The following is a 27,809-nucleotide window of genomic DNA, read 5'->3' as shown; positions in this document are numbered from 1 at the left end:
GAGTTAGTCTGTACAGGATAAACTTAAAAAACAACAAATGGTCTGGTAGCACTTTATAGACTAACAAAACATGTAGATGGTATTATGAGCTTTCCTGGGCACAGCCCACTTCTTCTGCTGACGGGAGTTATTCTTGTAACTTAATAGTTAGAAACCCAGTTTTTTTGTAATCAGGAGTAAGGGTTTACCTTGGTCATATTACCCAAACTGCAAAATATCACTCTCTTCCTTTCCTAGTCTCCCTGTTCCCCCGTTGTGTTCAACTTATTAGCAACTGGGATGGGGAAACTTCTAGGCTACGTCTAGACTGGCACGATTTTCCGGAAATGCTTTTAATGGAAAAGTTTTCCGTTAAAAGCATTTTCGGAAAAGAGCGTCTAGATTGGCAGGACGTTTTTCCGCAAAAGCACTTTTTGCAGAAAAGCGTCCCTGGCCAATCTAGACGTGATTTTGCGCAAAAAAAACCCCAATCGCCATTTTCGCGATCGGGGCTTTTTTTGCGAAAAACAGATCTCAGCTGTCTACACTGGCCCTTTTGCGCAAAAGTTTTGTGCAAAAGGGACTTTTCCCCCAAACGGGAGCAGCATAGTATTTCCACAAAAAGCACTTATTTCTTACAGTAGGAAGTCAGTGCTTTTGTGGAAATTCAAGCGGCCAGTGTAGACAGCTGGCAAGTTTTTCCGGAAAAGCGGCTGATTTTCCGGAAAAACTGGCCAGTCTAAACACAGCCCTATAATGATTCAGCAACTGAACAGGTTGTTTTCTGGAGAGGTTGTATTAAGGCAAGTAACTTGGGCCAAGTTAATCAGGTTATTTGTCAGAGATGGGTGGGGGGTGTCAGGTTGCTACTTGGAAGATAGGCTCTGCAGTATTTATGAATCCGACCTGACTTTAGTATTGCACACTCACTTCTATGCAAATCTATGAATACAGAGATATTGAACTGTGACTGCTTAGGTCTTTAGTAATTATTCCATTCTTTTTGCATACAGATAAAGACAGTGGGATGCCAACAATTTGGATCTGTAGCCTTGAAATATTGTAATGGCTCCGCAAAACAGAACTGGCAAAATATAGGTAATGACTTATAGCAATCATCACAATTCCAGATATGAAACGGGTGCTTAGGTTAGTGAGGCATTTGGTAACTCTTTTGAAATAGCCAACATTTGTCATGGTGTTGAGAGATACAAGGAGTTTGGCATAAGATAACAGAATTATGGCTCCTCTTACTCCTCCCTTGGAGCTTTGTAGCCCTTGAAGTCTTGCTGGGGTCTCATCAAAGCGAGTGATCTCAGACAGCAGACTAGGATTTCCAACTTGATTAATAAGTCTCTCGGCGTGCGTGTAGATAGATGTAGCATGTGTTAAAAATTAGTGGCCGCTTCAGATTCCACAGCAAGGATCCAGGGCATGGAAATGAGTTTTCCATAACGCTGCTGCTGTTGCCGCAAGGTTTGAGGGCTGCGGATTCTTTCCTGCTGACGTCCCCCCCGCCCCCCCCCCCAGGCCTTGGCAAAGCTGCTGGGCAGAGCGCGCTGCTGTTCCCAGCTCCCAACCTGCCACCTCCCCGCGCTCCCGCCCGCCCAGCTCCCAGCCCCTCTGCCCAGGTGCCTCCCCACGCAGCGCCTCCCCCGGCCGCCTCTAACCCCCCCCCCGGCCCACCTCCGCCCGCGCGCCCACGCCCTCACCTAGCGCGCGCCCCTCCCCACCCCAGCCAAGCCCCCCGCTCCTCTCTGCCCGGGCTCCCATTGGCCCGCGGGCTGCGCCAATGGCGGCGGGGGTGGGGGCACGCGCGGGGGGCGGCCGGGGGAGGGACTAGAACTTTCCGCGGCCGGGCCGGAGCCGGACTCTCCCCAGCCCGCGGCGAGCAGAGCGCAGGGAGCGGCCGCCACCCGCCGGGGACACGGAGCCGCCATGAGTCACTTCAACAAGGGCCCCTCGTACGGGCTCTCCGCCGAGGTCAAGAACAAGGTGGGGACCGGCCGGGGCTCGGTCCGCTCGGGGCTGCCCCGCTGGGGGGCTCTTCCCGCTCTGGGCAGGGGCGGCCCCTGCATTGTCTGCGCTCCCGCCGCCGGGCAGGGGAGGAGAGCGGCGCCCGCCCGCCCCCTGGAGCAGGGTCCGCGTCCGTCCTTGTCTTCTCCTCCCTCCGCGGCGCGGGGCAGCCAGACAAAGGCGGGCGAGGCTCCCTGGCGGTGGGCGGGCTGCCTGGGGGGAGCAGGCTGCTGGGGGGTCCCTACGGGCTCCGGTGATGGTGTCCGTCGCGGGGAGAGCGAGGGATGCGCTGGGGCTGCGGGCTGGCTCCTGCCTGGTGTCGGAGGAGCATCCCCCTGCGGCCCTGCTGAGCCTCGCGCCGGCAGAGCTGCCCCTCGAGTGGAGGGTGTGACGTGCCAGGAGCCTGGTACTGGCGAGTCAACTTAGGAAAAAAACAAACAAAAAAAACCCACCACTTTTTACGAAGGATGCGACAAGCCCGGCAATGGGGCTCTGAATTGCTAAGCCTGGAGATGCCAAGATTCAGCCTGGGCAAGTCCTGGAAAGAATTAAGGACTGGGTAAATGCTGCTGCCCAGGGCATATTGGTCTTTAGTCAGTAAATGGCATTGCACGTTGTGGGATGCTGTTTTCAAAGCTTCAGAGGGGTAGTGGAGTTAGTCTGTAACTGGAAAAACTTAAAAAACAACTGAATCATCTAGCGGCACCTTAAAGACTAACAAAATATGTAGACTATCATGAGCTTGCCTGGGCATGACCCACTTCTTCAGATGAAGCAGGTTGTGCCCAGGTACCATCTACATGTTTTGTTAATCTTTAAGGTGTTGCTAGACCATTGGTTGTTTTTTACTGTTTTCAAAGTTAATGTTCCTTCCTAGAGTTTCCTAGGAACAGCAGACTTATGTATTATGTGTCTGTATTAGTGAGCTATGTGCCAGTGCCTTACACAACATTTTCATCTCCCCCCCTCCCCAACATTGGGACTCATTCCTTCTGTTTACACCATTGCTAATGCCCCTACAACTATTCTTATCCCTTCATTTACATCGCTTTCCACTCTCCCTTCCCTTTCTCTCTAGTCTGCAACAGCAACTTGGGAGGGGGATGACATTCCTGACTAACCTTTGCAGCTAGGGTTTTAACACACTTTGCATTCGATCACGTGTAATAGACATGTGCAAAGTGGTGGAGGTGTTGGGTGGTATTTGTCTCCTTGATTTTAACTGGTGAACCCTTTGGTCTGGGAAACAGATGAGAAATGCTTCCAGTCTAAAGCTCCAACACATTCCAATCCTATTACATCATGGGGTACTGGGAGAGACCAGCCAATCCGCGTGGGCGCTGTGCACAGAATGCTCATTGTCTCCCTTTGCTGCTCCAGCCAAAAGGGGGCGGGGAGAAGAGATGCACAAAGGAGGTCTAGAAAGGGTGAGGCGGCAGCAGCTACTGCTGTTGGGGGTTTTAGTTTCCATTGGTCTCTTGGGGAAATAAAACATTTCAGGATTGCCACCATCACATTCATCTCATTGCCTAATGCAAGAAGGTATGCTCCAGTGACAATTAAGCCACAATAAAATATGTTCTTGCAGTCATATAGTTGTGGCAGAGATACATGATACAGACAATATTCAGTAGTTGCTGCTTGTGATTATTTTTATCTGTTTGCAAAATGTATGTGACAATATCTCACACATAAACTGCCTGTCTTTTGATACTAAAACAACTTCTAAAGAAGCATGGCTACTTCTCAACTGTCTAAGGATGTATAGTATAGTTTTGAAGGTTTTTTTCCTGTAGTGTTTGATTTCACTGTTCTCTCATTTCCATTTTTCTGCTCTGTGAAAGATGCTTTTATTAGTATCCCATTAACACAGGCATAAAGTACCAATCCTGCATCAGATCAAATAAATCATAATATGCTTTTTATACTGATTTTTAGTGTAGTGGAGTCATTGGGTGCATGTTTATTTTAAATTTAAGTCTAGATCAGTATATGTAGAGGATTTTGTAAAACATCCAATTTTTTCCTTGAATTTTTTTGCCTTTATAATTAACTACAAACCTTGGAGAGTCTGGCTCAGCAGATGGCTGTTTCAAAATTTTGTTTAGATTTCTAGAGTTGTTTGTAAAGTTACGATAAAATGTTTATATATTTGAGCATATTAATTAGAAGTAATGTCTTTCTATCTGGGTAAGGTTTTTGGCTGTTCAAAGGAAAAATAATTTTACAAGTTGAAACAGAGGTCTTTATAATTGGTAGTTCCAGCAGCATTCTAAGGTCTTGTCTACAGAAGAGCATTGCATTGAGTTAGTTAAATCCATGCAACTCCTTTGTGTGGATGCTGTTTGTTTCAATTTAAGAGTACCTTCTATTAATTTATCCTAAGTCAATTGCTTACTGACCTAAGTTAAACTGATAGAAACCAAATGAGTGCACATATAAGGGAGTTAAGTCACTTTGTACCAACTTAAATCTGTTTACAATTTTCTTTTGTAGGCAAGGTCTCAGAACAAATATTGATTCCATATTTTGTCTTTCCTTCAAAAGACTGGACACAGTATTTCTGTGGTATCAGTAATAAAATGAAGCCAAATAAACAAAGTGGGTGCCAAATAAAACTAGACTCAGTCGAGATACAGATTTTGCCCGACATTCTACTTCCCGCTCAGTGTAATATTACAGATGAAATGGCTTGTGGTTGGCAGAAGTCTATGCTTCCGCCTTGTGGAAAACATAAGGTGCCAGACAGCGTAGGGGGAAAGGGAGGAAATATTTTCTTGCTGGACCAGAATCATGTATCCATTTCTTTCCAATCTCTACCCCAACAAATAAATCAAGCATCTTCTCCATCCTTGTAGACCAAAAGGCATGAAACTTCTGGGTTGATGGGGCATTTACTAATCTAAGTTTTTATTATATGTTGACAGGCTTCAGCAAATCTGTTCTCCAAATGCTTTATTTTTCACCCCTTTCTGCTGGGGGTAATGGATTTTTTTAAATATAATTTTAGATTGTGTAAATTTTCCCACAACTGGGAAAGGAAGAGTAGGTGCAAAGGAAGAATGTTGAACTTCGTTTGGGGGAGGAGGGAAGGGGTGGAGAGAAGTGTGAGTCTGAAAATTTGGCATGATATTGTGTTTCCTGCATCTCTCTTCCACTTTCCATAGTGTGCCTGGCAAAACCCATCAGCTTCAGCAGGAAATTGACACCAGAATAGTCTTTCTGATCCATTTGAAAGTCACTAAGTTTCAGTTATCCTCTGTGCAGTTGTGACCTTGAAAGAACAAGCACAAGTGCAAGGATAAAGGGCAGGGGTTTGCGTGAATTGTTTTAAGTTTAGGCTGAAGATTGGTGGTTAAAAGAACATTGGAAATAAAGCATCTTCCCCATTTTGTAAGTGTGCAGGAATGGAACATTACCTCTGCCTCTCTTCCCAAGCAGGAAAACTTAAATTCATTCAAGTGAAAATTTGGGCTGAATGATGCCAACAAGTTTGACTTTTTCTCCTGCAACAGTTGACAGAATTTTTTAGATTGTTACAGGGCAAACCCAAAATCCTAAACTCAGTTCTTTGCCCACAAGTGACCTTTTTTGAATATTTAAATTTACAATTTTTATTTCCAATACTAACTTCAGGGTTTTTTTAAAGCTTTAGGGCTGGTGATTTGGGAGAAGGTTAGAGTCTTGGGTGCCTCCAACGGAACTAGTTGGCCTTATTTCCTCTCCCCACCCTCACCTAAACTCCAATATTCTTGTCTGACCTATTTTTAAAATAAACTTTGCATTTCTGTGTATCTTTTCCTTCTTCATACTTTATATACTTTTGCTTCCATGCTGTTTCAATTGCCTTGCCTAATTTTTCTAGACCTCGTTACTATAAGAATGTAACAGAGGATTGCACATTTACTGTTGCACACTGATCTAAAAATGTAGGCTTTCTGCAGTCTTTTTTTTCTTCCTCATGTGAGGTAAATGTGTACATGTGTGAAAGAATTTAAATATTTAAACTCCAGACTTTGGTAGTATGGGACTTCAATGGAAATAATTCTGTTGTTGTAAAGTATTTTTGTGATTTGTTAGGTGACTTGTTAATATATACAAATATTAGATTTAGACAAATGTCTCTGTTGTTCCTTATTAGCAGTTACTCCTAAGCATTCTCTGCATTAACTGATACATAGGAATTATGGAATATTGACCAAAGCATTTTTATTTTCTTTAGTGGGAACTTACAATATACAGTATTCGAGTGCAGTAGACCCAGCACTGGAAGAAGTGACACACAAGTATCATTCTTTCAAAAATACACTTACACAACAAGAAACAAGTTACAAAATGTAGATATGATGCTAAGTTCCTTGTAAGCTGCACATCCAGGCAGTTGCCTACTTAGCACCATGCAGCTGCTCAAGGAATCTGCCCAAGGCAGGGACCTACCAGCTGGAGGAAGGTACCCCTTTCTCTACCTACCTCTGCCTGGGGCCTGCCATGGCCTGGGGAAGGACAACCTAAGCTTGGCACCTCTCCCCTGGTCCAAAGGTAGCTGCAGTGGCTGGACCCACCCATCCACCATGGCTGGAGCCCCAATCCAGCTGAGCCCCAATCCAGTCCCAGCTGGACCCTGCTGCATCCAGGGAAAGGAGCCTAACATCCAACGGCAGCCCCCTGATCTGCCACGGAAAGACACCTTTCTGCCCTTCCCTCTCCCCAACCTATTTTCTGCTGAAAGGAGAGAGGGTAGAGGGAGTCCTCTCTCCTTGCAGTAACCATGGAACACGCTTCTTCACCCAAACCCCTCAACATGGCTTCATCCCAGAGCCTGCAGCCCGGAATCCTCACACTTGTGCATCCCAGCCCTCTGCCCCAGGCCTGATTTCCCCCTCCCACACTCAGAACCTTTGCCACACCACGTGAATTTTGTTATGAAAATGTCAGCAGTTACACATTTACACGGGGGGTGGGGGTGGGAGGAACAGGAGCCACCTGGCCTTTGTATCAGAAGCAGCAGTGCGGGTATGCACAGGGAGCTGACTTAAAAGCTGGCTTCCCAAGCATACAAGCTCCTGCTACACCCTGCTGCCTCTGATATGGGTGGAGGAGGCTGCACATAATGTGAAGATTAACTGTTTACACTAACACACCTCTGGTACCAACAGATATATCACATGGCCTCCATACTGGTGCATGAAACACAAATCTGTTCAGAAGGGGGAAAAATAGAGGGAATACTGATACGCTGGTTAAGTCCATAGTTATGTTTGCATTCTATTAATGCATTTAGTTGACACTAAAGTACTAAAAGTGTGTGCACTAATTAGTAGAGATGTTAAAATGCAGTGAAGTAAATGTATAACCCCTGAAAATTTCAGTGGTACGTGCAGGGGACAAGTGGCTCCCCGGAACCAGTATGTGTAGGGAGCCTGCTTTTAGGCCAGTCCCCTGAATGCTCTGGCCTTTGCTGCTGCCTCCCCTCTCCCAAGAGTGTAGGATGGGAGAGACAGCTTCCCAGGAGGGGCTTTTAAGTCAGCTCCCCACACATCCCAGGAGGCCTGTGTAACCAAGAAGGTGGCTAACCGTGTACAAGGTTACACTTTCACATATCTACTAATTATTAGGGATGTTAGCATATAGTCGTTGGTTTGAACGATTAACAGATAAACCTGGGCTTATGGGTTAATCCTAATGACTACACACAGCCCCCACCGCCTCTGTATCAGAGACAGAAAAGGGGGAGAGATGGGAGCCTGTGGGGAGCCAGCTTTTAGACTGTCTTCTCATGCATGCCGGATCTCATGGAGCTACTTCCCTCCGCCCCCTCCTTCCCCCTTCTTCCCCCCGTTGCCTCCCAAAGAGGCAGCAACACAGGGAGGCGAGTGGAAGTTTGTGCTCAGGGGACTCCCCAGCTGATCCCCGGCTCCACTTGTTGCTGTCCCTATGAAATGCCGCTGTGGCGTTTCAAAGCAGCAGTACCGCACAAAGCCTGGAGTCTGTCCCCGTCTGATCTTGGGCTCCAAGCGGTGCTGATGCTTAGAAGTACCCCCTTCTTCTCCCCCCTTCTGCTATATCTGACAGAGGCTGCAAGGTGGGGGGGGGGGAATCGACTAGTCCTTAACATACGTAGTCTGTATGTCTGGCCCTCCTTCCTCTCAGTGGGTCAGAAGACTGTTGTAATAAAGACTGTCTCCTGGGATAGGGCTGTTTTGCTAACTGCACTTATGTACCTAGAATTTGCAGGATGCCAATTGAACCATAGCAGCGCTTTCATTGGCTGCAGAAGGAGCACATGGCTCAGAGAGTCAATGTGTGCAGTCAGCATGCATCTCACTTCACCTGCTTTTGTTCTATGTCTGTGTAACTTGAGTATTATTGGTAGGAAAAAAACTTTGGGTGGAAACTAGTGGAATCTAGCAACCCTGCATGTGGGCAACAAAATGTCTCACGGGTACCGCACAGAACCCTGATGGGCTACATATGGTCCATGGGCTGCACTTTGCTCACCACTGATTTGTTAGTATTGCACCATATATTAATGATTAGAATTATCAGACATCTCCTGAAATTACTGAGCCTGTCTGTTTGTGGCCTGTGGTGTGGTGTGGTTTGGTGTGGGGCTCAACATGTGGCCCACAGGTGGGAACCAAAACAAAAAAGTAGTCAATATAATGGTCTTCTATTGATATGCATTTTAGTAGTTAAATTCCTGGACTATCATGGCTTATTAAAAGTGCTGTCATGTGGGTGGAAATCGGGTAAACGTTGCATTTTATTAGTAACAGCAGAACTGACTTAAATGGGGCCTGTGTTGTGTAGTCTTCCCTTAATCTTTGTATTCATGCAGTCAATGTGAAAGAAGCTATTTGCATATATATTTGCATGTATATACAACCACACTTAAGTTGTGGTCCTTGGCATGTGCTATGAATGCCATTGTGGCCCCCAGGACTTCCAAAGTTGAGTAGCCCTGCACTGGAGTAAACTAGTAAACATTCTGACTGTCAGAGCTCTTAGGCTAGGTCTACACTCGCGGCTTCTTGCATCAGAAGTATGCAAATGAGGCTGTGTGGAATATCACTAAGCCTCATTTGCATACCTAATGAGCCACCATTTTCTTGAGCCCCTTCGTGCACAAGAAAACCCTCTTGTTCCTGAAAATAATAGGCATTGCGCAAGAGGGGTTTTCTTGTGCACGAAGGGGCAGTGTAGACAGCTCCTTCTGGTGCAAGAACTTCTTCTGCAAAAATGGCGGCTCCTTAGGGATGCAAATGAGGCGTGGTGATATTCCACACTTAGCCTCATTTGCATACTTCTGACGCAAGAAGCCGCGAGTGTAGACATAGCCTGAGGGTTGCCAATGTATGACAGATAGGCAAACAGAATTAAGTTTCTAAGCGGTGTCACTGTGTCTAGACTACATCTCTTTGTCGACAAAGAGATGTAGATTAGGCACATCGAAATTGCTAATGAAGTTGGGATTTTAGATATCCCTCGCTTCATTAGCATAAACATTTTTCCGCTTTTTTTTTGACACGGAGCTTTTTTGAAAAAAAAATGGCAATCTAGATGGAGATCTGTCAAAATAAACCCTTTTTCGACATCCTGTAAACCTCTTTTTTTTTTTTTAAAGGAATACGGCATCTGTCGAAAAAGGGTTTATTTTTCGACAGATCCCTGTCTAGACTGCATTTTTTTTTCAGAAAAAGTGGTGGCCATGTTTATGCTAATGAAGCATGGGATATTTAAATCCCTGCTTCATTAGCAATTTCAACGTGCCTAATCTACATCTCTCTGTCGACAGAGAGGTGTAGTCTACATGTACCCTGTGATTTTTTTTTCCCAGAAAGCTTCAGCCAGTTACCAAACCACTGTGGTTTATTTAATGTCAGGTTTCTTTAAAAATAGCCTCTTGAAATACTGACCATTTTGAAAGTGCCAGAACACCAATAGGCTCTTATTTGAGATACTGAACTTCTCACTCCTTTTAGATGACTAATATGTACCTAAGTTCTAACACTTATTATTTTTCCAATAAGAGAAATTTAATATTTATTGCAATAACACTTCAATTGATTAGTCTACCACAATGTTTACTGAAACTTCAGAGGGATTGCCAAGTTAGTCTGTAACTGGAAAAACGTAAACAACGAATAGTCTAGCAGAACCTTAAAGACTAACAAAACATGTAGAGATGGTATTATGAGCTTTCATGGGTACAACCCACTTTCTCAGTCCTCTGGTGCTATTGGGTGTTTTTTAAGTTTTTACTGAAACTGTAAGAAATGAAACAAAGCTTACTGAAGTCAACATCCAAGGTTTAATAACATGTACAAAAAAGATTAACTGTATTACTTAAGCTTATTGTATGCATCATAAAAGATAGTTTGAATTGAGTGTGAGACCATTTGCTTGTGACCTGATTGAACCAAGCTGAGGTATTGGGTTTGGGTGTCTCTGAATTAAGTCATTTCAGTTGCATTTTAGTAATAGTTGCGTGTTAAAGTGTACATCTGAAGTTGTTTTGAATGCAGTTTCAAATGTGACTTAATTTTAGAGAGAATGTTGCTACATTCTTGATGCCAGATCAGTACCATAAGGGGATGACTGATTCATTGTTTCCTGCTGATGAAGTTTCAGTAAACTTTATTTTCTTTCAACCTTGTCTTTTGAATTAAGATGCTCACAGATATCTTAATTTTTTTGTAGTAACCTGCCTTTGAATATAAAGAATAGATAGCTTTTCTGTACTCAGAACTGTTGGCCTCTGTAGCTACATAATGCCATATATAGAGTGTATCTAACACATCCTTTTAAGGAAATTTTTTGAGAGATTCCTATCCCCTATGGAACTGTACAGGAAAGGCCTCCAATAAAACAGGCTGGAGGCCAGGACACGTAGGGCAATTTGAAACAGATTTTTTCTAAGTGAGATCATGTGAAAAATGACTTTCTTCCCTTTAAGACTTTTTTTTGCTAAAAAAAAATACTTTACAAGCAGTTCATTCTAAACACTACACACTGTTCTGCCTCAACCTATCCCGCTTTTGTAACTGTCTGAGAATATAAATTCTTATTTGGGTAAGTTGATTTTTTTTTTTAACAGCATGTTCTAAATTTGTTAGGTGACGGTATGTCCACTGGCCAATTCATCTTATAAAATTACTCTAACAAAATAAAAAATTTGAAATACTGTAAATATTTAAAACTGTACTCTAGTTTGTTGTGCTTTCTGAAATCAATGCAGAGGGTTCCGGTATAGTACAGACTAAATACCAATAAACTTTGGTTGTTTCTACAAAAGCTCATTTTATCTTTGAGACATGCCTGTGGATTTAACATTTCATAATAGATACTAAAATATAAAGGTTTTGTCATGCTGAAGAACTTGGCATTAGAGTCTCCAAAAGAGCAGTATGTTGAAGAATCAAATTAAACTGAAAGTAAACTTAATAAAAACAACAACAAATAATTTGATAGCACTTTAAAGACTAACAAAACATGTAGATGGTATCATGAGTTTTCATGGGCACAACCCACTTCTTCAGATGACATTGTAATTCCACACACAAGATGTAAGCTAAGCATACCCCTTACTAACTGGCTTTTTTCTGTTGTGGAGACTTTTGTTTAAAGAACTTTCTTGAACCAACAATGGTTTTATCTAATTATAATTAGACTGTTTTCAAGAAAGTAGATAGAATATCTTAATGCTGTTGAATATCTTAATCCATGATACTAAAAACTTGAATACTGTTTGCAGTTCTAGTTACCCCAGCTCAATAAGATATTAGAATTTGAAAAGATACACAGAAGGGCAACAAAAATGACTAAGGGTTTGGTACAGTTTCTGTATGAGGAGAGTTTAAAAAGACGGGGATTTTTCAACTTCCAAAAGATGATTAACAAGGGATATGATAGAAATCTATATAAAATCATGAATTATGTGGAGAAAGCAAATAAAGAAGTGAGGTGAAGGAATAAACATCAAGAACCAGGAGTCGTGCAAGTTTAAAAAAAAAAAAGAAAAAGGAAATACTACTTCACACAATACACTGTACAACATGCGGCCCGAAGGGGTTCACTGTGTAGCCCGCGATGACTTTAGGAAATAATATTTCCTCCCGCCTCTCTTCCGCTCTCCTCTACTCCCCTTTTGAATGCGGCGCACTCTTGTGCCGGCGCCTCTCCCCCGATGTCAGGGACGCACTTGCTCTGGCCCCGCCCTCTGCCCACGTGCGGCCCCGCCCCTGCTTCCAGCGCCCGTCCCAGGGCTTAGTCCTGCTGCACGCCGCTCAGCTGAGTGGCCGCTTGCACAGCACAGACTGCTGTCAGAACACCGCGCTCCCCATGCAGCACGGGGGTCAGTGCTATAGGAGTGCAGGGTGGGTCGCCCTGTCACAGCTCGCCAGCTGGTAAAATCTACGTCCCATCGATATTATAACTTGTATTAGAGGGAACAAATTTTGCTCCGTGAGATATTTCTTCTCTTTGTGTGTGACTGAGAGTCTTTCCCTTGCGTGTGAATTTATTCAACAAAATCTTGAGCTTTCAACAAAATCTGTGGTTGTGTGCTGATGCCGGGTGGTGCGGGGGTTTTTTTGTATGCCCAACATGGATGGTGGTGGTGTGGGGTTTTTGTGTGTGTGTGTGTGTGTGTGTGTGTGTGTGTGTGTGTGTGTGTGTGTGTGTGTGGTGGTTTGTTTTTTTTTTTAAATTTTTTTTATTCTCAACAAAAAATTTTAGCCCGCGTGTTTGGTATTTTTTGGGAGAGCATCTGGCAGCCTTACTTGTGGCCCGCAGCTGTTTTCTTTGGAGTAATATGGCCCTCGCTGCTTTCTGAGTTGTGCAGGCCTGACACAATGGAACTAGTTGCCACAGGATATGGTTCAAAATAGGGAAATTACTGTGTATCTGTGAACACTGCTAACTGATAAGCCTGAGTTTATCAGTTAACCATCATGGTTACATTTGCTCCTCCCCTCCCCCTGCTATGGATGTAAAAGAGTAGTCAAATAGTCAACTACCCAATAAGCCTATGCTTATTGGGTAGTTGAGTTGACTACTTGCATTTGTCATCTACCTCTCCCCACCCCCGCCTCTATATCAGAGGCAGTAAGGGGGCAGAGCAGGAACTGGTGCTGGGGGAGCTGGCTTAGAAACTGGTTCCCCCTGCACTTTCTCCATAGTGTGGGGAGGCAGAAGTGTAGCGGGAACTGAAGCGGGATCCCAACTGCTGTGCCTCTGCCTTGGAAATGTAGCAAGAGCCACCTGGTGGCTCTTGCTACATTTCCAAGGCAGAGGTGCAGCGGGGATAGAGAGCACCCCTTTTATTGACTAATTGAGTAGTGGATGAAAATTCCATTAACTACTTGATTAGCTGATTAACCAAAATTAACATCTCTACTCCTCACTGCCTCTAATTCTCAGGCAGCAGGGGGAAAAGGCCCATGCCAGCTCCTGTGCACCTTCCTGGCATGCCCCCGCCCCACATTGCTGCCTCTGAGAGAGGGGCAACAGAGGGGTGGGGGCAGCTTTCTGTAAGGACTCTTGCTTGTTCTCTTCTCTCTCCTCCCCTCCCCCCCCCCAAACTTTGAATCGCTAAGAAAAATTCAGCAGCTACATGTTTACACAAATGTATCTTAATATCCCTAGTTCAAATAAGTTCCTGGAGGATAGTAATTGATAGAGCTAGTAGCCAAGATGGACAGGGATGCAATCTGCTGCAATTGTCAATCAAAATACTCAAGAGCTGGAAGTGAATGAAGGGATGGATCACAAGATTCTCTGCTATTGCCCTGCACACAGACTATCCTAGGGCTTGGTACATCCTTGGCTTCAATTCTGCAAACCTATGTGTGGCTATGACTTCCACGTGGAAGGAAGGGCATATACAGCTGCCTGGCATTCAATAAAATTGCCAATAAACAGCAAATGTTACCAATAATTAGACCAATTAACCTTCTAGTCAGTTGGATCATTCCAGGCAAAATGTTTCTATTGAAGGAAAGTTAATAGGTTGCTGTTAAGTGGAATCTGTTGTGTAAGTAAAGACAGGGGATTGCCAGGGATATTAAATATCGGTTAATTGAATAGTTGAGTAACTTCATGAATTCTTATCAGTTAGTCAACTATTCTGTAGTCCTCCAGGGTGGGGCTGGCAGCCAGGATGCTCTATCCTCACTCCTGAGGAGCCCTCTGCCACTCCATGCTGCTGCCTCTGTATCAGGGGCAGCAGCATGGGGTGCCAGGTGGGAACTGGTCCTCAAGGGGATTCTGTTTAAAAACCAGCTCCCCTCGTGGACAGGCTGCCTGTCATCCTGTGCTGTTTCTGATAGAGGCAGCAGTGCAGGGTGGCAGCAGCTCCTGGATCTGGTGCGAGCTGGAACTGAGCTGGGTTGCTTATCCACCCAGCTCCTAATACACTTTAAATGCAGAGCTGCAGCAGGGGGTAGGTCCCAGACCCGTCACAAGCTAGGACTGGGCTGGGCTGATGGCCAGCCTGCTTAAAAAAAAAAAAAAATTCTGGCTGGGGGAGGGGAGGGAAATACATGTAGTCTATAGAATTAACGTATAACCTTTTGCTCATCGGTTAATCGATTACTCGACTATGCTATTATATCCCTAGGTATCCCCAAAGGAAAATAGTTTAAAATACAAGTAACAAATCTTACCTCAGCTGTATATCTTAAATTGTGGAGGGGGCCGGGCTGAAGGTGGAGCTGGGGCCTGCCTCCTCCAGCCCCAGCTGCACCGACCACCCATTCATTTACCTGTTTTTAATTGTCTTGGGTATAAGGCATGCAGTCAGAGAAATGTATAATAAACTCAAAATAGCCAGAAAAGGAAGAGACTGATTGAGAGTCATGAGAAGCTGTGACTCTGGCTGCTATGTTTTTTGTCAGTACAGTATTGTAAATAGGCAAGTTGTCATCTTCTGCTGGGCTTTCTTTTCTTAAAGCTTACCTCAAATCACTATTAGCAATGTCATACTCTGGACAGATATGGGTACCATGCGAATAGTAGATGCGTTTTGCATCGATTGTTTGACTAGTCAGTAGAGTGTTTCTGCCTTTGAAGTTAGCCCTAGAGCTGTTGCTACACTTTAAAGGTGAATGTGCCATGTGGAGTGGCTGTGGGCTTCCTGCTCACTGCCGCTCCATGCGTCGCTGCTGCTTTGAAACGCTGTGGAGCCTGGCATCAGGCTCCTCCTGGCATTTCAAAGTGGCAGCGTTGCCTAGAGCTCGGGATCACCTGGGGCTCCAGGCAGCGCTGCCGCTTTGAAATGCTGGGAGGGGCCTGACATCGGGCTCTCTCAGAGGTGTTTCTAAGTGGCAGCACTTCCTGGAGCCCAGGATCCGGCCCCAGGCTCCACGCAGCGCTGCCACTTTGAAGTACCGTCTTCTTCCCCCCTCCCTTGCTACCTCTTTCTGGGTATGTCTACACGAAACGAGGAGTAACGGTAGTTCGGAATAGGACCCTAGTCCGAACTACCTAGTTCGAGCCCCGTGTAGCCGCGCTATACGGGGTTCGAAGCAGCGGGGATTTAAAAATGGCGGCTCCCCGCTTATGCTAATGAAGCCCGGGAAATTCAAATCCCGGGCTTCATTAGCAAGTGCGGTATGCATACATTACCCCGCTAGTTCGAACTAGCGGGGTAGTGTAGACATACCCTCTGATAGAGGCAGCAAAAGGATGCGGGGGAGCAACTAGTCGACAAACTTGTTGACTCTGATAAGCAAAGCTTATCGGATAGTTGACTAGTCCTTCACATCCCTAGTCTGAGTTCTATCTAGTGGCTTTATTTTCTTTCTTTATTTTTGGTTGGGAAACAAGTTGTATGTGCGCTTTAGAAAATAGTCACCTTTTTTGTAAAATTTCTTCTGGGGCTTATGGAAAATAGCAAGAATTTCAAACTTGATGTATCTTGAAATATTTTAGAAAATATGCTTTGTGGAATGTTTTAATACAATTCCTCTGTAGAAATCCTAAGAACTATTCACAGGATTCAAAAACCACACAAAGACTACCCTTACTCTTTTTACCATTCTTTAAAAATAGTCATATGAATATTGTACTAATGATTTTTGTCACGTTAGCATTATGTCACTTTCTGTTTGATTACTATCATGCTGCTTGCAAAAAAGTTAACTTCTGCAGGGAGCACATTTTATCCATCCATGGGAAAAGTCTACAATGGCTTTAGATATGTACCAGGGGTTAGAGCAGTGGTCTCCAACCTTTTTACACCCAAGATCATGTTTTAAATCTCAGAACAGGCGAAGATCTGAAGCCCCGCCCCTTCTTGAAGCCCTGCCCTTTCTATTCTCCTCCTGTCCATCACTTGCTATCCCCAGCCCTTACTTACACACTCTGATAAACAGTTTATTTTAAAATTATGCGATATATACAATTAAAATCACGTGTTTATAGTTATGAAATAAATGGTCTGTTTTTTATTCATGCTATTTAAATCTAAAATGAAGCATTTATAATTATACATTTTGTGGGGACAGAGTTCTGCGGCTGGGGGCAGGGGAGAGGAACAGGGTGCTGGGAGGGCAGAGGACAGGGTTCTGTATCTGGGGACAGAGTTCGGGGAGTGGGGATGGGACTGGGGACAGAGTTCTGTGGCTGGGGACAGAGTTCAGGGAGTGGGGACAGAGTATTGTGGCTGGGGAGTGGGGGCTGGAGTCTGGGGACAGGGGGCGGGGTGCCAGTGGAGGCAGAGAGTTCCCTGCATCTGCCTCCTCCCAGGATTCCCCCTCCCCCCCGCCCCACGGTGCAGGGAAACCCTGTGCGTGCCTGCCCCAGGGCCGACCCCCTATCCCCTACGGTGCAGGGAAACCCCGCGCGTACCTGTCCCGGGCCAACTCACCCTTCCAGCACCGGTGCAGGGAAGTTGCCAAGCTCTTCCAGGGCCGACGCCCCCTCCCGCAGCACGTCCAGCAGAGCAGCCAACGCACTTCCCGACTCCCTGGAAGTGGCATTAAGCTGTGGGACTTCTGTCCACCCGCGGGAAGCCGGCACTACCTCTCTGGAGGTAGGTAGTGGGGCTTCTTGAGGGGGGGGGAGGGCACAGACGCCTCGCAATTGACCTGTTGGTGACCACGGGGTTAGAGACTGAGAACAGTAGCCATTAGAAGTCTACCTCTGAGCTTGCTGGGGCCCATACTCTGCATTGACACAAGGCAAGGGTCTTTCAAGTGGGAAAGCTGGAACAAAGAACTGCTGGAACTTTTAAAAGCTGCACCCTGCTAAACAAAAAGGGAGATTGAGCAGGGGAATTGGGTACGGGTAGTGAGCTTATGAGATTCTCTCAGGCACTGATAAGATACAAAGAATTCTGAAGTGACAAAATGGAAGGAGAGTTTTGCATACAAGTGTGTGTTGTACTTTGCCTAACTCTTTTGTGTTTTTCCTAGAAGTGTGGAAAAATTGTAAAGCTTATTAAGAGGCTTTTGTAAGAAACGAAACCTCTGTTTTGAGCCATGTCTTCACTTACAGTAGCTTAGCAGTATTGATACAGGTTCATTGCTGCAAGATTGCTTGTGTAGCGTGTTATGCTGACTGGACAGAGCTCTATTGACATAAGAGCAGCCCTATGAACAGCGTAGATAAGTCAGTGGGAGAAATGCTTCCACTGACCTAGTGCTGAGCCGGCCTGCTGAAATTATGTAGCCATATGTTGCTTGGGGGAAGTGAGAGGAGAGAGGGTGGAATGAGAAACATTCCACAGCCCTGGGTAACAAAAGTTTTGCAGTGCTAGTGTAAGACATTATGTTAGAACAGGGCTACTCAACTTTGGAAGCCCCAGGAGGCCACAATGATATTCTCAGCACATGGCAAGGTATACAACTTAAGTGTGGTTACATATACAGGCAGTTACATACAAGATAGGGACTAGAGGTTTGTTAAGTGGAATTTGTATGTAAGTCGGAACTGGCTCCAGATTCAGCCGCTGCTGAAACTGATCAGCGGCTGACTACAGGAAGCCCTAGGCAGAGTTACTCTGCCCCGGGCTTCCTGGAATCAGCCGCTGATCAGTTTCAACAGCGGCTGAATCTGGACTCCTGGGACAGAACAGCTGGGGCACTGCCGGGTAGGTCCCCGCAGGACCAACCCGGCAGCACCCCAGCTGCTCTACCCCAGGCGTCCCGCAACAAAAGCCAGGTCTGCTGGGGGGTGGGGGCGCGCACTAGCTGCGTCCCCTCCCCCCCAGCAGACCAGGGAGACCCGAGCAAAGCCGTGGAGGCGCAGAGGTCCCGCCGCCTCTGCGGCTTTGCTCCTGTCTCCCTGCTGTGCTGGGGGGGAAGTCCTTTGCCCGGAGCAAAGCCGCACAGGCACAGGCTCCTGTGCACAGCAGGGAGACAGGAGCAAAGCTGCAGAGGCAGGGGACCCCGCCGCCTGTGCGGCTTTGCTCCGAGGCAAAGGAGCAAAGCCGCACGGGCAGCGGGGTCCCGCCAGCTGTGCGGCTTTGCTCGGGTCTCCCTGCTGTGCTGGGGAGTCCCCCCCAGCACACCAGGGAGACCCGGAGCAGCTTTTCTCGCCCCGGAGGACCGTGTTAAGTCGGGGACTGCCTGTATATGCAAATAGCTTCTTTCATACTGATGGGCATGAATACAAAGATTAAGGCAAGACTAAACAACACGCAGGCCCCATTTAAATCAGTTCTGCTGATATTAATAAAATGCAATTTTTATCCGATTTCCATCCATATAAAAGCACTTTTAATGAGCAATGACAGTCCAGGAATTTAACTACTAAAACGCATATCAACAAAAGACCATTATATTGACTTGCTGTTGTGGAATGTGTTCCCAGTGGAGGCCATGTTCAAAGGATCCCACTTGTGGGCCATATTTGAGCCCCACATAAACCTAAACTGCACCACGGGCCACATGTTGAGAAGCCCTGAATGAAAGCAGTCTGTTCAGGAAGACCGGTATCAAGCATGAATTCTGAAAGCCTAAAGAAAGAACCATTTGAGTTTGTGCAGAGAGATGTTTGCCAACAGCTGATCAAGTAAAAGTCACTCCATGAGTCCATGTTGTGCTCAGATGTGAGGGAGAATCGAGATTCTACCCTAAACTGGGACACAGAGGAATGTGCCACTTCTACAGAGCATGAGGTGATCAAGGAGATGTTCCACAGACCAGTGCACTCAGCATCAAGGATAAGAAATCAGAATGCCACCAAGAGTGGAAAATGCTGCAACTGGAAGAAAGGAAGCTTGATCATGGAGGAAAAATGGCTAAAGCTAGCTAGTTGATTGAGAAAAGGAATGACAATATGGATAGAAAGAGAGGGAGATGGCAACAACAAACATGAATTGGAAGGAATGATCCAGCAGCACCCAGATCTGGGATGTGGGGACAGTCCCTGTATATCTGGTTCTTTGTGTGGCATAGATTCTTAATTGTTACATTTTTAAAGGGTCACAATAAGATATTATGAATGATTTTGAGATAAGCTGTGAACTAAATTGGGTAGAGGACAGAGTTGAGTATCTGTTTCCCTTACTGAGGGAAGGCCCTTGGGGAAGCAGGACTAAGGGAGAGGGGATTTGGGTGGCCACACAGAGTGAAGGCTCGTTCCACACCCTGAATACATTTTCTTGTGTTCCTGTGCAGGATGATGGAAGTTCTGAGTCGTGCAAATAACTTCTGCTGTAAAAGTTTAAATTGACACCTGAAGCATATAGGAAGAGATTTGGGGGAGTTCAGAAAGATGGGGTTTGCTACAGTTAATAAATCAAAGTTTTCATGAGGCAATAGATGGGGAGCTATATTGGAGGCAGCAGGGGAGGAGGAGTGTAGGTGGGAGCTGGTGCTCACAGGGAGCTGACTTTGTAAGCAGTTTCCCCACACATTCTCCCCCCCCCCCCACCAACACACACACACACCCTGCACTGTTGGCCAGTTCTCTGCATGTACCAGGCTTCCTTCCCTAATCCTCCACCGCTGTGCTGCTGCCTCTGATACAAAGGCAGCGGTGGTGGTGGGAAGTGTAACTATGCACGTTAACAGATGAGCTCATGTTCACTTCCCTAGTTTTAATCAGAATTCAAAGGGTGGGGGGGGGGGGAGGATATTTACAAAAATATGGTCTCAGCAGCTTAATTGATATAAAAGCCCTAGTCTACAAATCCATCTGTGTACAAGCAGTTCCTCCAAAATTCCTAAAGTATAGTAACGTAGCACAGCAGCTCTTCAATCCTATCCAGAAGTTACTACTCCCAGGTCACCCAGCTAAGAGTCACTAAACACTTTTGCTCCCTTTCAAGGGCCCTACTCACTAGCTCATCTGAGGGGTCTGAGATCTGCATTTTTTTGAGTTTCAGTCCAGGATCTACCTCAAACCCAAATATCCCTGCCCTGCCCCTTTGCCAAGACCCTGCCCCTGCCTCACCCCTTCGCTGAGGCTCCAGCCTCCTCACTTTGTGAAGATGGTGTACAGGGGAGTGGGATGGAGTGGCATCAGCACCTCCCTGCCTCTGTCTCCCCCACTCTGCGCAACAAGCAGGAGGCTCCCTGGGGCAGCTCTGAGGCTCTGGGCAAGAGCGGCAGGGTGGGGCAGCTGATAGCCTCCCAGTCAAACTAGTTAGGATCACCTGTCAGAGGCTCCAAGATCTTCCAGTAGATCCTGATCTACTGGTTAGTGACCACTGTCTTAAGCCCAGTTGGAGGACAGCTGATGAATCACAGGTGCACTTGACCTTTCTCTCATGTAAAGGGCTCAGTCTTGCTTAATGGCATTATGAATAAAGGACATGACATCTTCCTTTCTTTTTCTCTCTGCTCTCTCTGTTTTGAAATTCTCTTGTAAGCTAGGGGAAGAGTGTGCTACTCTTGCTCATAGAATCATTCAGTTGCTTAAGTAGGTGTTCTTTATTTTGCTTTGATGCTCCTACATTGTGCTGTGTTACATGTGTTGTGATATGTAGGACAGTGGTCACTAACCAGTAGATCAGGATCTACTGGTAGATCTTGGAGCCTCTGACAGGTGATCCTAACTAGTTTGGCTGGGAGGCTATCAAGTGCCAGCACTTCAGCTGCCCCACCCCGCACTGCCCTGCTGCTCTTGCCCAGAGCCTCAGGTGAAGTAGAGGCATAGATGTGGTCTTTTGCTGTTGCTGAAGAGCGAAGGAAGTACAGATTGTTGTTGTTGTTGTTGTTAGCCAGTCCATAGTATGAAACTGAGTACATTTGTAAGCAACTGTTGCTACTTAGTGGGTAGTATCAAAAGAGGGACCAGAAATCCCAGGAGACCAAACAAGAGACTAGAAGAGGAAATTAGTGTTAATTTTAGAGTAGAATGTGTATTGGAATTTCTTGCAGTTGTATGAAGTTCACTAGATTTGGTAGCCAAAAGGAAACTATTAAAACAATTACTGACACCTGATCATCTTGCTATAGTCTCAATACTTTTTCTAACCTCAGAGCTAAAAATCAAATCCTTTTGGCTAGAGAAAAAGAATCTCAGACAGTGGAAACTTTGAGCAATATAGATAGTATGATTTCTGGTAGTATAATTAAAGACTACACGTCAAGATTTATTTTGTTCTAACTTGAAGTGTTGCACAGGGAAATACTCATTGGTTCCTTGCCTATCCCTCCTGTTTGATCTATAAACTGTCTTTATACTTTAGGATTTTTATGATGACTAAAACAGTTGTTTTAAAAACAGAAAAGCATGTCTCCTAATTAGAGGGCAAAGCAATAGAGATTTAGAGAAGAGCTTGTTGGCATGGCCAACTAGTGTGCTGATTTCTGTGACAGGACAGTATGTCAGTTTGCTCTAGTTAATGTTACATGTTACCAGGTAGCATGAGAAGACATGGTCTGGAATTGTCTCCAGTACAGCAGCAAGCTATTTGTAACAGAAAAAGGGTAGATTCAAGCAGCAGTGTACAGACTATGGGTCAATACCCTATTCTAAGAAGGTAGCCAGCGTTGGTTTAGACTTGTTAGCATCCAGGGCTGAAGTTACAAATCACTTGCCATGGGCTGAAGCCCTTAGGCTTTGGGGGATGGTGGGGCTATGGCTTTGCCCCCCACATCTGCGGTGCCAGGGCTCAGGCAGGCTCAATCTTCAGGTTCCCCCTCCCGGGGTCATGTCAGAAGGTGGTTGTGGTACATTGAAGTTTGAGAACTCTAGGATTAGAATAGATATGTAAAATTAGGATTCTGAATAAGTCATATTCTGCTGATTGGGTTTGATTTCTGAATATGTTTTCTATCTATTCTCCAAAATTTTGCATGGCATATAGTTTGCAGCTGGCTATCTTATTTATTCCCAGTTCTGAAATTTGTAATACAGATATGACTTCTCTGGGAGAACCTTTTGAAGCATGTATCTTTCTCAGTTCAAGTTCCTCTGAGAAACTGGATAGAGTTTAAATACTAGGCATGGGGTTTCATGAACTACCCTTCACTCTACTATTAACAACTTAAAAGAAGGGGGTATCACAGTTAAGAACAACAGCATTTGTATTTCCTTCATATGGTCCAGCAAGGGCCCCCACTCATAGGTTTTCAACTCCCTTGCCTTCTCTTCTGTTGGACAGAAACACAAGTGTCTCTTTCTCTCTCCCCTGACTGGTATTTCCAGATCCCTGTGTACATTGTGAATTCCTCAGCAATCAGACTGCTTTACTGTTCTCCTCAGAGATTATAAAGCTTAATAACTTTGAGTTGGGTTACCACACAGCTCTTTCTAAGCAAGAACACTTAACTTTAAGGTGAAAGCATTAGAGTAAACCTATTACAACTAACAAAGAGAGCTTACATGCATGCTAACAAGCTTACCAGAGATCACCCGACTCCTACAATGGCTCTGGCAGGCGACAAGTCCTTGAGACCCCACAAAGGGGTTTTTTCTCTGGTCACAAGTTCATAACCGTTTTTTTCAGAACATGCAATCCTAGGTATCCATGGGTCACTGTTTATCCAGTTTGGGCCTCTGATCTTTTACTTATGTAATAGTTTCAGTGGATAAAGGTTCCCTCCTCAGGGCATGGTTCCAAAAGGTTGAGTTGGAAGGTAAAAAATTGATTTCCTTCTCCAGGTATTTGAGGGCCGGGATGGGCAATAATTTTTGAGAGGGAGAGGTCTTCCAAGAATTTGGTAAGTGGTCAAGGGCCACACTCTTCCATGATATAGATGGAGGAAGTGCGGGATGGAGGTTGGGTGCAGAAGGGAGCTTGGGGTTAGGGATGTTAAATTTAGATTAATGGGATAATTGAATAGTTGATGCTATTTCATCAACGATTCGATTAGTCGATAAGGGCGGCTCCATCTTTGAAGTGTAGCAACTGCCCCAAGGCTGTTGCTACACTTCAAAGGCGAAAGCACTGGCCTCATGCTCCCTGCCACATTTCAAAGTGGCAGTGCTGCATGGAGCCCAGAGTCCCCAGCTGACCCCATGCTCCACTTGACACTGCTGCTTTGAAGTACCCTCTTCCCCTGCTGCCTCTTTCTCAGAGGCAGCAAGGCGTGACTAGTCAACACTCTAGTCGACTAATCTGATAATTATTTGCTTATTGGATAGTTGACTAGTCATTCACATCCCTACTTGGGGTAAGGGATTGGGGTGCAGGTGGAGGCAAGGGATCTGGGGGAGAGTTGGTGACAGAAGGAGTTGTGACCTGGGCAGGAGTGCAGGGAGAAGGTGCAGGTGTTTAGGATATGACCTGGGGTAGTGGATTGGGGTGCAGAGGGTTTGGGTTATGTGCGGTAGGGAAGCAGGCATGGAAGGGCAAAGGGCTGCCTGCTGGAAGGCGGAGCTGGGGTGCCAGAGGCAAATTCTAGACGGGAAGCCCCTACCTGAGTGAGTCCTGGCCAGCAGCCCAACAGTTTCCTCACCCAGGCTCCCTGCCTTCTCTGCCCGTGCTGCTGATCAGAGCAGCTGACTGCAGGGGCCATGTGTGCTGCTCTGAACGCTGCAAGCCTGGAGGAAGGGAGGGAGGAGTACTCTGCTGCTTCTTCAGCCTCTTCAGATGGGCACCTCCTATTAGGGATTAATCGATAAGCCTAGGCTTACTGGTTAATCCTTTTGACTACACACACTTCTCCCCCCTGCAGCCACCGCGGTATCAGAGGTAGCAAAGGGGGGAGAAGGCAGGAGCTGATACACATGAGGAGTTGACTCTGTGGACCGGTCTGACTCTGCTTTCCCCGGCTCCTGCTGCCTTCTACAGAGAAAGTGGGGGAGAGAGGCAGGAGCCAGTGGCCCCCCTCCCCTGCACTGCAGAGGCAGCAGCGTGGGGGATGGAGGGTAGGGGAGGCTGATTCTGGTGTCCTATGGAGCAGCTTTTGTCCACAGTGAGCCTGGGCTTGCTGCAGACAGAAGCTGCTCTGCGGCAGCCTCTGTCCATGGGGAGCTCTGACGCTGCATGGCAGTAGCTCTTGTTTGTATCATTGTCAGCAGTGCAGGGCAGCAGGCAACCAGTCTGCAAGGGGGAGCTGGTTTTTAAACTGGCTCCCCTCACAGACCAGCTCCCACCTGCCTCCCTACGCTACTGCCTCTGCCTCCTTGCTCTAGGCAAGGACTGTCCTTAGCATTCCGCCTTAAATTTGTTAAACATTTAAATACCTTATTTTTATTGCACGTGTAGCCCATTTCATGACTTTGATGCATGATTTATCACTGTAATATAAGATGATAAATTTGCATGCTAGAATCAATAATTTTTTATTTATTCATGCCATAGGAATAAAATGATTTCCTCTAAGCTTACATAGAAACTTTAAGAGGAGACATTTATGTTTTGCAGTCATAGAAAGTCATCAAACTTCAGGTGTTAAGCATGGCAAAAGAAATAGCAGGATTATTGGATACTATATTATTTCTATTTGCTTTGAGACTAAATATGTGAGTAGAATATTGGTATAAAAAAATCTTAGCTGGGCTTGGATGAAATTCGGTATAAGGTTAATGTGTTCCCAAACTTTGAATCACAGGAACCTTGTGCCTCTGAAATTTTTTGTCATGAAAATGTTACACTATGTCTAGACTACATTCCTCTTTCGAAAGAGGAATGTAAATGAAGTAAATCAAAAGTGCAAATGAAGCGCGGATTTAAATATCCCGTGCTCCATTTGCATATTCGCGTCCAAGCACTTTTTCACTAAAAGGTTTTTTGAAAGAACCAGTACCTCAGGGGTTGGTTTCTCGAAAGAACCTCATCTAGACTATGCTTTCACTTTTGAAAAACCCTTTTTCGAATAAAGCGCTCAGATGCAAATATGCAAATGAAGCATGGGCTATTTAAATCAGTGCTTCATTTGCACTTTCGATTTGCTTCATTTACATTCCTCTTTCGAAAGAGGAATGTAGTTTAGACGTGCCCTTAGTCTTGTTTAAAATGAGGCATATGAACCCTGCCAAATTTTTCCTATAAGGAATATTCACACCTGAAACTGAAGAGCTTATTTAATAAAACTTTTTTTTTTACCAAAAGTACACATTGAAAAGTATGCATGCCCTGAAACATTATCCTTTACCCAAAGAAAAGTCCTCGCCATGGCTCTAGTTCTTATGCAGTATGCAGTTTATTTTCATTTTTTCCTTAAAAGGAAACTAAGTGAAATGAAAACATACTCCTATCTGGGGTGCTAGAAAAATTTATACAGTTGGCATAGGCTCGGGATGGAGCACTCATGGATTAAAAAATAGTAGCTGCTAAGCACCCATTAGCAGCCCATGCCCATCAGCTCCTCTCCCTATGGAGTATCTCCTCAGTGTATTAGATTGCAGGGGGTGCTAAGATTCATTGAACTGAACAGTAAACCCTGTATATGATGGAAACTATTTCAAGCAAAGGGATGTGGCAGCATCTCTGATTCCTTTTACATTTGAAGTAGAGTATGTAAATACTTAGTAACTGTGCTAGATACATGGATCAAGATGATTGCATTTAGTCTGACGTCTATTATATATAATTAAACATCTGACCTACAGAGCACATTCTTCAGGTGAAAAGTATAGCATTTATTTATACATATTCAATTCCTCTTTTTCAGTTCAGTGATTTCTTTTGAATCAGTAGCAGATTCTGTTTGTGCTTTGATAACTTGCTCTACATGTAAGAATAGCATGATCTGCAGAGATGAGAATTGGCAGTTTACAAGTTCAAATCCTGATTCTAAGGCTCAATGTGTGAATTTTGAGCAAATTTATTTTAATCTGTTTCTTAATGCTACCTTGTAGGGGAGTTTTGAGGCCTAATCAGTGACTATCAAGTAGTTTTAGACAAAACACTATCTAAATGTTAAGTATTATGGCATCACAGGCAGACTACCAAAACAAATTCCATTATAATCCTGCCTCCATTTACTTATAGCTCTCTGAAACTGTCACTGTTGGATCTTGTATTCTCATGCTTGTATATTCTGAAATGAATTTTTCTTGAAAGCTTGAGAGAGACTGTTTGGGTTTTTAAAAATCTAGTTCTTTAAAAATGGCTGAAGTATTTTCTTAAACTTCACAGTTTGGCATATGTGCACAGAGTCCCTGATATATACGTCTGCGTTGCATTCTTGAAAAGGGGCAACAGATACTGAAACAATGGGTATCAAGGAATTTTTCCCTGTAAGAAATGATGACCTACCCTGCTGCCTCCTGCCCCGTTCTCCCTGCTCCCCTCCCCAGCACATCTTGTCCCCCCACTTTATCCTTCCAGTGCCTGCTGCACATCACTGAACAACTGTGCTGGGTTATGCAGAAGGCTCTGGGAAGGAGGGGAAGGAGTTTGTTGGGGGGGGGGGGAGAGTTCACTGGCTGCTGGTGGTACTAAGCACCCACAGAAAAGTGACACAAAGTGAAGCCAGTCCTGTAAGTTGTAAATGATGATGGATACGTGGATTGTGACCAACATGAATTGGAATGAGTCAGTTCTGAGTATGCTAGTCATCCTGGTCTATTGGATAGCTTGAAATTAGCCAGGATAATTTAACAAATGTTTCTAGGATTCCATGTACTTTATACAAGGAATAATCACCCATTTTTTACTGCTTTTGTCACTAAAATTCCTAGTTCCTCAAATCACGATGAATACAGATTTTGTATAATTAAAAAAACAAACTAATAGTACCTGGGTATCAGGCTGGGTGTTAAAAGATCTCGAAATCTCATCAACCCAATTCCATAGATTGATGACTTGGTCATTTAAAAATTAAAAATCAAGAACTCTGAGGTGTAAGACACTATATAATAATTCACATACATGTAAATTATAATAGACTATTTGGTATTTCTCCAAATAAATGAGTTTTAGCCTAATCATTATAGTTTTATTGAACTAAACTTACTGGAATAAATTTAGGTAGTGACAAGTGGTCAATGGTCATTAACCAAGTGTGAAATTCTGTGTTAAGATTTGGAACTGAAAACATGCACAATAAGCTGCTTAAAAGGTACATTTCCTCATACCCAGGAAGCTGGCTTCAGACTAACAATCAGGTGATGTATTACGGAACTACTTGCAATTTTTTGCTAGCCAGCAGAGCTTTAAAGTTTTGGTGTTCATTTCCCTTGCTCTTCCTTTCTTTATAAACTAGTCAAATGCAAATGGGACACCAACTTTACCACTGAGTAGAAAATGTTTTACACCAAAATAACGAAATTGGAGTGCAATTGTAAATTATTTGAGAACTTGACAAAACTCAGCACAAGTAGTGTCACTGCTTCCTTAGATTTGAAGTTGGTGTTTCTTTAATGCAAGAATGAAACTAGGAGTGTGAACAAAAATCAGAAAGTCTGTATGTTAAACCTGAAGGCTGCTTCTTGAAGCATTCTCACCATGATCACACCTTTTCTCA

The 27,809-nt window shown here is 44.8% G+C and overlaps 2 protein-coding genes across 4 annotated transcripts in view; one reads left to right on the top strand and one right to left on the bottom strand.

The window, feature by feature from the left end:
- The first annotated feature begins 1,795 nt into the window (after positions 1–1,795).
- The window catches only part of CNN3 (calponin 3), a 41,433-nt gene continuing 15,419 nt past the window's right edge, over positions 1,796–27,809 (top strand). The window contains exon 1 of one of the 3 annotated variants that reach the window (XM_075936571.1): positions 1,796–1,974. In XM_075936571.1, the coding sequence (XP_075792686.1) occupies positions 1,918–1,974 (57 nt within the window). In that variant the 5' untranslated portion in view covers positions 1,796–1,917. Of the gene's footprint in view, positions 1,975–3,515; positions 3,538–10,944; positions 11,068–27,809 lie in introns of those variants that run through there. The other 2 variants (XM_006114138.2, XM_006114137.4) reach the window with 2 other exon arrangements.
- Positions 21,936–27,809, bottom strand: part of SLC44A3 (solute carrier family 44 member 3) — a 94,404-nt gene continuing 88,530 nt past the window's right edge. Inside the window, exon 17 of the transcript XR_012905961.1 lies at positions 21,936–22,142. The gene's annotated coding sequence lies outside the window, so the exon portion shown is untranslated. The remainder of the gene's footprint in view (positions 22,143–27,809) is intronic.

Source organism: Pelodiscus sinensis, chromosome 9, assembly GCF_049634645.1.
Source record: "Pelodiscus sinensis isolate JC-2024 chromosome 9, ASM4963464v1, whole genome shotgun sequence".
Taxonomy (NCBI): Eukaryota; Metazoa; Chordata; order Testudines; family Trionychidae; genus Pelodiscus; species Pelodiscus sinensis.
Note: the sequence above shows the minus strand (reverse complement) of the source record. Positions and strands in the feature narration are given on the sequence as shown.